Here is a 15,444-nt window from a genome sequence, read left to right on the forward strand (position 1 = left end):
TTGTGCCAAATTGAATTGGCACAAATAAAACTAGTCTCTGTGTCTCATAATAAATGTCGTGTAAGAAAAAAAGTCACAAAATAAGTGCTTCTTTAGTTTTTAGTTTTTGAACGTAATATTAATAATAAGATTAATTCAACTTAGGATACACATCACTGTTAATCAAAATAACATTTATCCTGTCACATGAACAAAAATTAGACTTGATTTTCACTTAAATGTAAAGGGAAAGATTCTTCAGAACTAATTTTACACAAAATGGTAGGAAAATAACAGCAATTTGGTACTACATTGGGAGTAAACAGAAAAAATCTTCAAACTACAAAACCAACCAAACAAAATAATTAAATAATTGGGGAACTATTGAGTAATCCCTTAAGAAAATGTACATGGCTAAGTGGCCAGTAAATATGTTTGTACATAACCCCCCACCCCCTCAAAGAAAAAACTATGCATTATAAGTAGCTATTTAAACAAGTATTACCCGCAGACCTGCCTGTCCCACCTTGTTACTTCTAATCAATATTCAGGGACCCTACTTTCCACCTTTGCTATAGCTGCCCTTTAAGGTGACAGTCCTATTAAAAACAAGTTTTTCTGATGTCGAGTCCCGGTCAACCACAAAATAGCCTGGAATAGCAGATATAAGGATCAGATATTAAGCAAGGAAAGATGAAGAAACAATAAGTAGTCAACGTAAAGTACCTAATCTTTCAAATTGGAAATTGTCCCCAACTTTTGCATTCTGTATGGAAGACACACCATATGCATCGGGAATTATCACTTTGGAATTTGGGTTCAAATCGCCAAGCCAGTTGTCAAGTTCAGCGGGATTCTATTGCAGTGATTTAACCATAACAGGGAAATATTATTAGCAAACAAGAATATACATGTAAAAAGACCAGCCGGACATGAAGAATAGCCAACCTCTGATAGGAATAGCCTCTCAAACAATCTGACTTCCACCTTCAATGGATCAACTCCAGGAGAAGGTTGAGCAACCCAATGGAGAACCCCCTAAAAACAAAAATTTTGCAAAGATCACCAATCGAATCTTACCAACTCTTGTAGACTATTTTTAACCAGCAGAATTGGCAAAGTTGGCAAACCTTAGGCTTGGTCTTCTTTGAAGGATCATACTCGGCTCGAATTTCAAGAATAGTCTCATTATCATCAGCTAGAATAACTTCAGTGCACTTTATAGGAAATGCATATCTGCACAAAATAATGAAAATTTTGAATACTGGACCTATAAATTCTCATTCACAATATCAATTTGTACCTTCTACTAACCTGAGTATCACAGATTTCCCAGGAGCAAGGCCATAATAATCTTTTGAATCTTGCATCCGGAAGTCCGAATGTTCAATATATACAACATTGGAAAATGGAATCTAAGAACAAATGCATAACAACATAAAATCAGAAGCATACAAACATAAGCCTACCAACATCATATGAAGTGGTAATACCATGATAAAGCTTAACAATACATTTTACTTTAACAAGATATTGAATATCATCATAGGATAAAAGTTGGGTACAATTAGTTTCTGCAACAAGATTTCCTAAAGATATCAGTTTTCACAAGTTCAATTTCACCTTGTAGAAAGCAGAAGCATCATCAGCTTGAGCATCAGGCCATTTCTTTGCATCAACCTCAATTGCTGAGTTGGCTTCAAGATTAGTAATGACAACCTTACAAGACAAAATCAACAAGTCTTAGCTAATTAAGTCAGAACAGTATACTGCAGAAAAGAACACAAACAAATATACCTTGAGTGGATGTAGGACAACCATTGCACGAGGTGCTGTTTTGTTCAATTCTTCCCTAACATGATATTCAAGGCGTTCCACAGAAATCAAAGTGCCATCACTACAGCAAGAGGAAGAAAATTGTAAATAATAATGCACTTCCACCCTGATATATCAGTATTAATGCAAAACCAGTGTGCATGTTCTTGTTCTTGGACATAAGCTACAGTCAATGGTTAAAGCTTCAAATCTGTATTTTCCTTAGGCACCTCTATGAAGCACGGACACCAGACACAACACAGACACTTTGACGCAGCCAATGTCTAAAATCTAGGACATAAGCTACAGTCAATGGTTAAAGCTTCAAATCTGTATTTTCCTTAGGCACCTCTATGAAGTACGGACACCAGACACAACACAGACACTTTGACGCAGCCAATGTCTAAAATCTAGGACACGGGGACACCGCATACACACACAAACATAGACTCTAATGAAATGAAATATGAGTAACATATAACAAAATATCTAAAATGATGGTATATTCACCTTTTTAAACCAACCTTCTGTATTTTTTCAAGTGTATGAGTTGTGTAAAGGTGTTAACTTAAGTGTTCAAGCCAATAAAAAATGATTTTTAAATTAAACACTTAATAAGAAGTGTCAAACAAGTGTCGGGGAGTGTCGTATCGGAAACATGTCCAACACTTCGAACAAGAGAGGTGTTTGTGCTTCATAGTAAGGCACACATTAAAACCCCAAAGAAGAATAATAGAACAAGCTCATGCAAAGAACACATAAAGTAGATAGTGAATCAATTGATTTCAATGAGGCATTGTCAAGCCAACTATTTCTTCAAAGATTTGTTCATTTTTCTGGTCGTATTTGTCATTAATATAGTTTAGAAAGTAGATGGTATTATAATTTTGTCTTCCTGACACATGACCTGACACAAATAACCTGCAGTACAGATACACACAGTAAAACCAATAGTTAGGTAGTAAAAGTGGCTCAAGATTAGGGTTTCATGGGTAAATAGCTACTTTCAGTAATCTTCAAATGTTCATTATTTCCACCTGTAGACATAGGCCTATTGTTCACCAAGTTTAAGCCTTGTTAAATTATCCATTTCTCTCCCTATTTTCTGTTTCTGCATCTTGCAATAAGAATCCCACCATCCCAATGCAATATTCCCCTCATGTCTTAAATTTGTCAAAAACCAATATATCAGCATTTAGAATGCAATATCTTGACATTTGCAGTCGAAAATCCAGATCAACCAGTGCTACTGGGAACCGGCCTGGTGACTGGTTTAACTCAAATAACAGGAAAAATCTCAGAACAGAACAGTTAAACAGATCCAAAAATTTCCATTTTCTTTTTTTTAATCTTCTTATTTTTTAATTTAATCTAAAACATATTTAAGATAAATTAAAGATACATTTAAGGATTACACATAGGTAAACATTATTTTTCCAATTATTATTTGTCTTGTAAACATATAATTTAGTCATTTATATTAATTTATAATTTTTATATCTTGATTTCTTATAATTTTATACTCCCTCTTGTCCTTTAAATAAGAAACAAATGGATGCATTTTTTTGCTCCTCATTATAAGAAACAGACCTATAGATGTATTACTTGCTAATTTCCTTTTATACCCCTTAATTTACTGTAAAGTCTGTTAATGAGACACTCATGCTTTTATTGGCCTATTAACAATATAAATCACTAATTGGGGGAAAAATTATCTTTGGAATTACGTGTAGTGTCACTAAATATAACCACAATTTAAACCATTTAATTCTTTCGATATTTTTAGAATAAAAATTAAATTTATGACATTAATTAAAATTAACTAACTTAACTACTTTCATTGATATTGATAAATTGATTATTTATTTCTTAGACAAAGGACTGGAGGGAGTATTATTTCATTACTTAAAATACTATATTATATAGAATTGAAAAACATAAATTTAATTACTATCGGTTCTATCACAGCTCACCCACAGTTGAACCAAAGCTCACCCACAGTTGAACCAAAATAAACCGTGAAACAGAGCTCTCACTGGTTCAATTACCAGTTCGGTTTTTTCTACTAGGTGGAATCAACATGGATCACACAAATGTTTTGTTAAAACTGTCAAAACACATTCAGAAATATCTTTGCAAAATCAGGGGATGAAATAGACTTAAGTTGCAATAGATATGATCAAATATAATATAGCATTACCAAACACGAATAGATACAACTTCTGACAGTAATAACTAGGAAAGGATAAAGCTAAAATGAAATTTAGAACAATTTTCAGTATAAAATATAAACAAAAGAGTGAGATGTTTCAAGTACTTTTCCACGTCAATAACTTAGAAATAGTATATTTATACAAACAGCTGTAGTTGGAAATTGATATCATACCTTCTAGTTATTCCAATTCCTCGGACAAAAGCATTGATTGCAGTTGGGGTCATGCCTCTACGCCGCAAACCAGCTAGTGTCATCAAACGAGGATCATCCCACCCATCAACCCACTTCTCTGTAACTAGACGATTTAGCTTTAACAAAGAATAATATGTAGTTAGGGAATGGCAAATCATAAGCATAATAATAGAACTCAACAAATTATTACATTGTGCAAAATTGTTGCTTCACCTTACGCTTTGACATAACTGTGTTAGAGACATTCAACCTTGAATACTCCCACACATAAGGTTGGTAAATGCCTAACGCATGCAACAACCAATAGTATGATGCACGACGTGTCTCAAATTCAAGTGTACACAGCTGCATGAGATATTCATGAATTAGCAATATATATAGATAATCCCAATAAACAGAGTCATCAGTCAAAGCATACATTAACACAACAGGTAAATTATAATGTTATCTGAATGCTATTTGTAAGGAACGAAGCCATCAAGCATTGACCATTATTATGCTTAGTGAATAGAGCATTATGCACTGCACGCTTGTAGGACTGATATAATTTAAAAAATCAAAATCATGATGTACATAAAGATTGAACTACTAATTAATATGGAGAACCACACACATTTTAAAACATAATAACTCCAACTAAATGATCTTCCAAAATCTAACTCTGTAACTATAAATATCACCGAAAATTTAAAGCATGCCAATGCTGAAGGAGAAATTAGGAATCTTGCTGCCTAGGTATTATCTTAAAATATCCAAATATCATCATCTTTACAAAAAGGGACGTTATCATAAGGACCACCACTATTAATATAGTGATAAAATTAGGAGAGCTTAAGCATCGAGGATTAACAGTCTTGTTGAAGGTTCAAACAGCAAATGGGTAATAAAAAAGAACTTAGGTTACCAGCAAGAAAATTGTATCAACACCTGGAGGAAATTGAGTGAAAGACAACTTACTGAATGTGTGATATTCTCTAGAGAATCCACAATGCAGTGTGCATAATCATAACTTGGATAGATACACCATTTGTCTCCAGCATGAGGGTGTGGGGTAAACTAAGATGCAGAAAGCATTCACGTCATAAGAAATAAATTATTATCTCCCAAAGAAATTTGAGCAATAAAAAAATGCAGTTGAGTACTTACCTTAATTCTATATGCAATAAGGTCATACATATTGTAGTTATCACTCTGCATGTCCTGCTTCATTCTAAGAGTGGCTTTTCCTTCTTCGATACTGCCATTTTTCATATCCTCAAAGAGTTTCAATGACTCTGAAATTGGTCTGTCTCTCCAAGGACTGTTCAGTTTCTTCTCCCTATACTCCTTTATCTCATCAGGTGTCTACAACCAAATCATTTATAAATAGTTAATTTTTGTTGCAACTAATACAAATTCAATAGCATGATGTAATTACCTCATCCTCCATAAGTCATTCCACGTTAATTGTTTTCTTCTGGACTTAGTAAGTATGCTATGCAATATTTTTAAGTAAATTTTTAAGAGTATAAAATTAATGGTAAAAATTTAAAATACGAGATCAACAAACATATTTAATTCAAATAAATAGGTGAATAATATAAATAGTTAGATTTAGGGAGAAAAAAGTTTATCTAAAAAATTAAAAGAATTAATATGTTAGTACAAGTGACTGATATTTGGGATGAAAAAGAGAATTTTAATATTAAAAAATGAATGTAATAAGCTAAGATTTAAAGGAAAGAAAAGATTTTAATGTAAAAGAAAAACATGAACAATAAAAAATTTTAAAATTTATATTAAAAAGTGCTGGATAGTGGTGAAGGCACGCATCACAATAAGAAAGAGAATACCACAAGAGATGTCCTCCCATTTAGGCATGAGGACACAAATTTATAACACAAGGGTTGGTAATATAATTCCAAGCAACTGGGATTTTCAGACTAAACTACCAAAGGGCTCAGAATGAGTGCTTTAAATAAATCAATTTAATTAGAGGCTTTTACATGTTATAAATCCACCCAAAAGAAAGAACCAATGAAACATTTTACACAAATGAACGTGTAAAATATTTGTAGTAATAGGCTATTCAGATGTTTAGATACCAACCTGATGATCAACATAAGCATGACCCTTTTTTATGAGCTCCACTGCTAATTCGTACAATTCTTGGAAGTAATCACTTGTGTAAGTAATCTGCAAATATTATCACAAAACTGTTAAGCATCTAAATAGCTAAGTTGGAACAATCACATGAGCCAAGAGGTGCTACAAAACAAACCAACATACCTTAAATGGTTTCCAACCCATCCACTGGACAATTTCTTCAATATGATCAATATACTCCGTCTGTTCCGCTTCAGGATTGTAATCATCATACCGGGAAGGCCAACAAGCCATCAACGTGGAACTTGGTAGTTAAAGTGCATGTCCAATTTCAAAGTTCTAATGAATGCTTATAGGGATTTTAACAGAAATTTAGTAAACGTGAAAAACTTCTAGGAACACATCTTTGATAACCATGTTATTATTGCGAAGTATTCACTAGCCTAACAAGTTACAAACTCCAAAATAATGCAACTATTCAGTCATTCTCAGCAATTAATAAAATCTTTTTTACTGACTTCCAAGGTCCTATGTAGTGAACAGAAGATAAAGATTGCAAAACTATGCGCATTTATACAATACGGAATTGCACTGAACTGTTACAAATGACCAGAAAATCCTAGACAAAAAATATCAAAGGGAGATTGCAATATATATATATATATATATATATATATATAGAGAGAGAGAGAGAGAGAGAGAGAGAGGAGGGGATCAAATCACACAGGATTTCGCCAACCCAATATATAAAGGAAAAAAATTGAAAAAAGTACACACCTCAGATAGCAACCTCCATCCCTGTCTTTCGCCAACCCAAAATCAATAAACATTGCCTGAACAATAATTAAGTTTTTATTTTAAATATAATAAAATAAAAGATTGCTGAAAAAAAAAAAAAGAAGCAACTAGCATAACAATTACAATGTGAAACATAATACATACTTTTGCATGGCCAATATGCAAATATCCATTAGGTTCGGGTGGAAACCGGGTCAAGACTTTTCCACCTGTTGCTTTTAAGTGTTTGTCAAGCAGATCTCTTGTATTGCAACATCTCAAAATACTACCATCACTAAAAGGCACTTCAGTATGCACCTGAAATCAACTTATCATCAAGACATGTTGCAGATGTAATTTAATGAGAAGAAAAATTCCATACTTAAGGAGGAATATTGGCATCAGGGGAATTTCATAATGTTGAAAGCCTTGCAAGAACAATATCCCAACCAGAAAGGTTCAATAAGAAACATTCATACGTCATCAGCAAGCAGTATAATGGAAATTACTCACTCCTTACATCCTAACAGAGTGAAGCATTGAGTCTACAACATGAACAAAATATAATGAAAATGCAATTTAATTTTAAAACAAGGAAAGTAAATACCTTGAAATTTTCCTCTGGATTAGGGAATATTAAAAATGGATTAACGTCTTCTTCAGGTGACTTTTCAGGGGTAGAAACAGGAGCTGCCTTATCCTATGTAAGCATGTAAGTAGAATTGTGAACATATGAGTGATGTCATAAAAAGTAAAGGCAAAAAAGATAACTGGAAACACACTCACCTCTACTTTAGCAGGTTTCTCCTTCTTCTTTCTAGAAGGCTTTTCATCATCTGCTGCTGTCCGATCACCAAGTAGTTCATATAGTTTTGCATCAACAAGTTGCTGCCATAGGAAAAAAGGGCAAAGCAACTAAACAGTATTAAAACTTGAAATAAGTAAACCAACTACCCATTGAATTAGGTTCATTCCATAGCAGTCACCTTGGCAACTTTTGCATCACCCCATGGCAGCCTCTTGCGCACATGCCCCAGCAACTCACCCACTAGCAAGATAAAAAATATCAATGTTCTTAAACACTAATAGATTTGCAGTTCAATATAGAAGGGGAATTTATTGCATAAGGAATGAATCAACAAATCATCCACAGAATGCAATTGTCTAAAAAGAATTGTAAGGGTGCTTAGTGCATTCCAATTCAAAATTTGTAGACATGATTGTACAGTATGTAAATTTGGAAGTCAAATCATATCATTGAAATTTCTGATTTCAAAGAAATGAAATCGGTGAGAATTGAATTATTATATCCATCAGCAGCCAAAACTGCACCTACCATTTGTTCGATAACGTAGCTCCAAAATTGTAGCCTTGTTCTCCTCAACAACTTCACTAACAGCTTGTTTGATATCTTCTTCTGAAACCTCAACACCTGCTCAAGTATGCAGGAGATTTAAGATACACTTGTCACCCACCTAAAAGTTAGTTAGGACAGCAAAGAACTCCAAAACTAAAAATTAATTAAAACCCAATTTAAGTGAAATAAAGCAATACTACTACTACAACCAGATACAAGGAGCTGAATCTATCCAGTGAACTTGAAAACAAACAAGTACTGTCATAAGGAATTAACTACCAACCAGACTAAGGCCAATTTTATACTAGACTAGATCACTAGAGTTCTTTCTACATACCAACACCACAAGCTTCTTCAAACCGGTCCAAATCAAGATTCTCGGAGCCTGTGGTAGCAAGAAATGATAATGCTGCATCTAACTGGGCAGTTGTTTTCACCTGCGAGAATAATCTTAGTAAGAGGGGAAAAAATGGATGCTAAAACTTCATCTAAAATCTTAGTATCACTATATGCCAATCATATGACATAAGACGGCAACCTTTAACGAGACAATGTACTGTAGTAATGTTGGGCGATGCGGCAAGGCATTTGCAGGGTACTTCGTCGCAACCTGCCCATAAATCAACGGCAACAACCATATCAACCGTCAACGAAAGAACTAAACGACAATAAAATGGACCCTCAGTATTATATAGACTTCATGTATTTCAGTTACCGTTACAGCATACAAAATGAAACAAAAAACATTAAAAATTCCGAGTGTAACACAAACTCAAGTGCATGCAAAGACATGTTACCGTGTAAAGAAAATTTCCGACCGTTCGGCTGCATCCATCAGTAGCACCGGCCTAAAAATCCAATGGAAGAATCGCACATGCAATCAAGGAATGAAGGAAATGTAAACATTCCATCAAGAGAATCCGAAAATAGAAAGATTGAGGGATTGTTGAATTGAGAAACGTATACTTAGGATACCTCGTCGATGACGGAAGTGAGATTGGCAGTGACTTTGTTGTTGGCGACCGTGTTTTTAGCCGTGCGCTCGTCTAAGCCGATCTTGAGAAAGAGATCGAGGCACTTCTCCTTGTCGGAGCCGTCGTCCTTCGCCGGCATCTTGTCACGGAAAAAGCCAAAATAGTATTCCGACGAAAGTGTGAGAGAATTTAGGGTTTTGCCTTAAGCCTGTGACTGCGACAACGCAAATGGTATATTGGTATAGATAAAAGAGTAAGAGTGTGTGTAAGAAATTAACTAATCGGCGAGCGTTATTGTTATCGTTAGCGTTTCAGCGAGGGTGTCAAGATTCTTGGTTTCAAGATTCTATGGGCTTTAAGAGCGTCCTCTATATCCTAGTGGTTGACGTTTAGCTTGGACTTCACGCAATGGGCCCGCAATAAATCTAATTTAAGGTTTTACAACTAAAGGACAAATTTACCCTTTAGTCAGCACTCCCTTCCCTTAGCTAGAAAACCCTAGTCATCAAGCCTCCAACACACGAACATTGAGAGGAGCACGAAAGAGAAGTGTGATTAGGAGCACCGGAGGCACGACAGTGGGGACGAGAGTGGGCTTCTTGAGGTGCTGGCGGGGATCGATCTTCAAGAGGACGACTGAGATGACGACATGACGTTGAGGTTGCATTCTAGGCTTGCAATGTGCGGATTTGACATCAAGGAAAATTAAGCACACCATTTTGTAATAAAGGGAGGATAATTTTGGAATTTTCAAAACATTTGGAGGTGCAGCAAGTAAAATCCTGACGTTTACCGCTTTCAACTTGGGCTTCAATTGGTGTTTTCTATCTGCATTAGCTTGGGCTTCACGCAATGGGCCCGCAATAAAATTAATTTAATGTTTTACAAGTTATTGACATGTTGACAAAAAACAGGTCAGAAAACATTATTTTGATTTATAATTTTTTAAAGAAATAAAGTAATTTGATTTTGATATTGATTTTGATTTTAATATTTTTATAAAAATTAAAAACTCACTCGTCATTGCTTCACAAATTACAACCTTGTCCAGATTGAAAGCTTCCAAGTATGAAGGTCAAATTTGATAAACTAAATCATGCCCCTTGGACCCTCCCAACCTGCAACTAGAAATATAGCGATTGGTGAGGCCCCCATCGGTGATCAACTCACAACTTTCGTCTTTTTTCTTTATATTTTATTTTACCTTTTTAGTGTACATACCAATTCAAGAAAAGGAAAAACAAAATCATATATAGACAGTTAAGATAGAAATTTAACTTTGAATTGACATATAAAATTGAAAATATTTAAAAGAATCACGCAAAAATTATCAAAGATAATTTGTGATTGGATTATTCAATAAAAATGATAAAGGTGTACTTGTTAATAGGTAATGAAATAAAATGTTAGATGTGGAAAATTAAGAATATAATTATTATTTTGAATGGTTATTTATTTTTATAATAGACAATGATTTAGCCAAATCAATGTACTCAAAAGTCCATAAAATCAATCTCATTTTGAAGGTGAAGAAGATGAAAATGCTAGTAGGATGAGTAAGCAAAGGTGGAATACATACAAAAATAGTTAAGTTAGTAGTGGTATATGAAAAGAAACAAAATTATGTAGTGATGTCTATGGTGTCCCTTCTAAAATGCTCAACTGTAGGTATGTCACAACTCTCCACACCCACTAGATAAATCTAACATGACATAAGTTTTATTAATAGTTGAATATTGTAGAACCTCTTGTCATGAGTGATGCGAGCTAGGTAACTTAAGTTCTCGGCTTTTAGGTATAAGGAAAATTGTGAGTTTCAAGGCCGAGTGGCTTTAGCGGGCCTTCGGCCCAATATGAGACTTGCATGAATAATTGTTATTTGTACTTATTTTTTTACTTATACACTATTTTCTGTTTTTTTTGTTTTTTTTTTCAAAAATACTTTTGCTTGAAACTAAATTCCATAATTTATTTTTTAAAATATTTAAATATTTTAGAAATTAATTTTAAATTATATATCAAATATATTTCAAAAAATAAGTTCCAAAAGTGTTAAAATTTTAACACATTAAGAAATTTAATTTCTAAAAGTGTTTTAATTTTAACATTTTCTTAAAGGCAATTTTAGAAACATGGGGTAGCTCGTGTTCTATGGACAAGAAATGTGCCATATGGAAAAGTGGTGGATTCGATTTTTTTTCGCTAACAAAAAACTAATAATTAATAACATTTGTTGATAATAATAATAATAATAAATCAAGTGACGGGAAAGAAAACTACGATTTTGTTATTCTTCTAGAAAAATGTTGCTTTTGAGGTCACAAGAATCCTAATCAAACAGACTATGATTTCGGTCCAAAACATGCTTCACCTGAATTTCCTGATGATACACATTGCATTTTAGTTGGCAGTTGGCACATTGCAATATCTTATTCACCATAACTGCAGAGACTTCAAAATCAACTAGCCAATGTCACAACAAAATGTGAAATGTCGTCTCTAACAAGTTCATAAAGTTCTGTACCAATCTGTGCGTCTTTTGTGAAAACTTCCTAGAATGAGGGGATGATATGATAGAGTAAAACATTTATCCTTAGTCGGTTTAGTTATAACAGCAACCAATTTTGTATTTCCTAGCCTTAAGTTTTTTTTTTTCCGAACCAATGTTAATTGTAGTTTAGTAATCTTTCCAATTATTCGACTTAATTTCTTGTTGACTATAGTCAAATAAGATTTGGAGCATTCAAATTCCAAGCTCGATTGGACAGTTCATCGTTAACTTGACATTGAAATAGACTAAATGCTTAATTTATATCAATTTGTTTTTTTAAATAACAGTACTTTTAAATTCACGTTCATGGATAAATTCTTTAATTAAAAAAAAAACTACTAACTTTTAGAGTTCATTCAGTTTATTGGTGTCTCTTTGGATTGAATTGATTTTTGGACATGGAATGCGATATATATATATATATATATATATATATATATTTTTTTTTTTTTTTATTATTTTTTTTTGCATTTAGCAATAGAAAGCTGCGGTTCTTATAGAAAGCTGCGGTTCTTGTACTTTGAGTGCACAACCAGAGCTACAAACAGTCAACTACACATTCAAGTGTAAGTTATGTCACTGATTTATTTTTACCCAGAATGACTTGTAATACTTTAATGGCTTAGAGTGTGTGATTGATCAAAACGATAAAAAAATCATGACATGGAGATGCCAAATGCATCCAATCCAATAGCCACCAGGAATCATGATCTGATCGGGATGGCCATTACCCACGTGCCAACAGGGGAAGGAAGAATGATCCAACGCTGTCAAAGTACTCTGATACTCTCTCAGACATATGGGGATGCTCCCAAATCTCACCACCCACCCTATAGATTCTCTTTTTAAGTTTTATTTTCTCATTAGTTATTTTTTCGACCATCACGAATAGACAATTCTACTTTGAGACAAACAATCCTACTTGAGTCATATATAGTGGTGATATTTTTTCTTCAAATATTTAATATTACTAATTAAACTGAAACAAATGCACATTAGTTGATAAATGCATTTAGTGGTTCTCTGAGTTATGTGGTTATCCTGTGAATTATAAACACATGAATATTATGCAATGAACATTTTCCTAGTAGCTGCCATACTAATCAGAATATGCTACTCAGCATATGTCAACAGCAGAAATGCTAAACAGTTTACATACACATTTGTAGTTGATACTCAAAATCAATTGACCATTTTAGCATCCATACAAAATAAGTAAAATAATGCAGCCTATATTACACATGTCCAATTTTATTATTTTACCACTCTAACTACAGCACATAAGTAGAAAATCAAGAATGTATAATTTGTCATTATTCCTTGCCTGTCATTTTAACATCCCTTACCTAATGGCTATTTTAAATAGTAATATCTCAAAGGATGTTTGATTTCCGGTCTAATTTATTGTGCACGAATTTCTGAAATCAAATTCAATGGTCCACCGCAAACTGAACACAAAAGGAAGTGTGAGGATGCTTTTACAAATTTCATTTTGCTATTTACTTCCATTTGTAACGAGTATCCAAACATGCACTCAATAATTAAGTACTAGATAAAATGATTTGCAAAAGCAAAAGGAGGATGTCCATTTCTGTGCTGCCAAAAATCAGTTGGCCTCCTCCACAAAGGTTAAAAAATGAAAAAGTAACCTAATTTCAGTGGTTTGTGAGCTTGTGAACCTTGAAGAACGTTCACACCACCTCTAATAAACTCTATCATTGTCTTTTTGCTCTAGTCCCTTTCCACATCCTATAGTTGTTCACACCGGCAATGCATGCCAAATTGTGTGCATGAAAAATTTGAAAAAGGTTCATCTTCTTCTCCCTGAAGAAGCATTCTGTTATCACCATATATTGGTCATGATGTTTACATTGCTTGAAGAAGTACTAAAGGTTTGGTACTAGTACTCCTGTGATAGTGCCTAGTCATGCAACAATAATTTCCTATGAACGAGGATCATTTTTTGATATGCCTGTTGTCCTAAAAGGGACCCTACATCGCGTGTCACATAATGCTAACTCAGCACCTAATGGTTCCACCCCTCAGGACAGCATTAATGCTTGTAACTTAGGTGTGTGTATTTGAATACCCGTTAAGTTCATTTGGGCACCAATTAATATGGAGACATGAATTGGTGGTGGAAGTGTTATAAAAAGTGGAAAAATTAGTAAAGTAAATACGATCCAGGAAATTAGAACAAAAATTGCATAAGATTAGTACCTTGATGAGAAATTGTCGATGATTGCTCAGATCAGAAAACGAGTTTAATGTTTATCTTTATCAGATCGGACATTAACATAGGAAGCTTGTGCAAAGGACGGTTAAGATGAATATTAACATTGGTGTGATCATTGATTCGTACTTATAAAGTCAATAGATTTTCTCATCGCTATATTTTTTTCATTTGGAAAACAAGTGGAAAATAAAAAAAGTTCGTGCTGGAGAAATTCTTTCATCCGTGTGTGTGAAGGAAGAATTATTGTTCCCTTGTCCCAAAATTGTTTTACCAGTACAAGTTTTTGTTCGGAGGAAGGAAAAGCCTTCTTCAAAAAGGAGACAACAATTTTCCTCTTCTGCAATTTTTTTAATATAATCCCCAAATACTTTAACTAGCAATTAAAATTTACATTTTTCATATTGGAAAAATAAAGCTAGAAAATAAGAAAAATTTAGTTGAAATGATAAAAGTTAAGTACATTAGAAGAGAATAATTTTTTTGAGAAGGATGGCTGTTTATTCAATATTGGAAAAGGATTGCTGTACAAGAAGAGAATAATTTAGTAACATGTAATCATATTTTTTAAAATTAAAAACATTTAATAACTTCTTTAACCCTTTCTAACAAAACTTACCACATGAAAAACTTATTCTAGTTGACGTTAAATCAGTTTTAGAGCATCTTTAGAAAATTGTTTAAAAATAAACAGTTATTGCATAATGAAAGTTATTAATGTGGAACAAAAAATGGTTACATTAAAATAAATGTTTTGTACGCAATTAAAAAAGTGTTATTTATACCATTGTTACATAACAAAAAATGAGACTCAAACACACACATAAATTAGAAGTGAGAGAAACTTATGTAATGTAGTTGCAAGTAGAGCATTTTTATCCCTCTTTGCTTATTGTCAAGCAAATATTGCCAAGAAATTATACTTCTAGAAACAATTTAACTCTTTTAGAGTATGAAAATTCAATAATTGACGAGAAAAACAACAGTTACTATTACGATATATTGATGATTTATTATTTATATACGCACAATATTAATTATTAGTTTTCAATTTAATGACTGGAATTATTTATTTTATTCTCTAAAATAAATTACTCATTTAGAAAAGTCAATACTGTTAACAAATGGTGAAGCGGGCTGAGAGAGTGAAGAGAATTGTTTCCACAAACAACTCTATCTTATAAAAAAAATGAGGGACTCTCCATTTATATAATTTATAAGAGAAAGGAAATTAAGAGCAAAAAATAAGAGAAAGGAAATTAAGCA

At 33.2% G+C, this 15,444-nt stretch overlaps 1 protein-coding gene across 1 annotated transcript; it reads right to left on the reverse strand.

The window, feature by feature from the left end:
* Positions 1–270: 270 nt before the first annotated feature.
* Positions 271–9,728, reverse strand: LOC100776379 (glutamine--tRNA ligase). Its single transcript, XM_014772808.3, has 23 exons — positions 9,396–9,728; positions 9,218–9,268; positions 8,959–9,030; positions 8,758–8,857; positions 8,400–8,495; positions 8,050–8,111; positions 7,850–7,951; positions 7,671–7,763; positions 7,229–7,381; positions 7,067–7,119; positions 6,470–6,563; positions 6,290–6,376; positions 5,348–5,545; positions 5,159–5,257; positions 4,415–4,546; positions 4,181–4,317; positions 1,777–1,876; positions 1,603–1,698; positions 1,294–1,394; positions 1,110–1,215; positions 928–1,017; positions 706–835; positions 271–630 (listed from the first exon to the last, which is right to left on the reverse strand). The coding sequence occupies exons 1-23, from the start codon at positions 9,531–9,533 to the stop codon at positions 536–538; spliced, it is 2,385 nt and encodes a 794-aa protein (XP_014628294.2). The 5' UTR covers positions 9,534–9,728; the 3' UTR covers positions 271–535.
* Between the last annotated feature and the right edge of the window lie 5,716 nt (positions 9,729–15,444).

This window comes from Glycine max, chromosome 20 (genome assembly GCF_000004515.6).
Source record: "Glycine max cultivar Williams 82 chromosome 20, Glycine_max_v4.0, whole genome shotgun sequence".
NCBI lineage: Eukaryota > Viridiplantae > Streptophyta > Magnoliopsida > Fabales > Fabaceae > Glycine > Glycine max.

Excerpts from the sequence above, each read along its gene's own strand:
- LOC100776379 (XM_014772808.3), bottom strand. The coding sequence starts at position 9,533 with ATGCCGGCGAAGGACGACGGCTCCGACAAGGAGAAGTGCCTCGATCTC. Across the intron at positions 9,031-9,217 it reads TCGGAAATTTTCTTTACACG|GTTGCGACGAAGTACCCTGC; the intron begins GTAACATGTCTT and ends ATTTATGGGCAG. Across the intron at positions 4,547-5,158 it reads TAGAGAATATCACACATTCA|CTGTGTACACTTGAATTTGA; the intron begins GTAAGTTGTCTT and ends TATCTCATGCAG.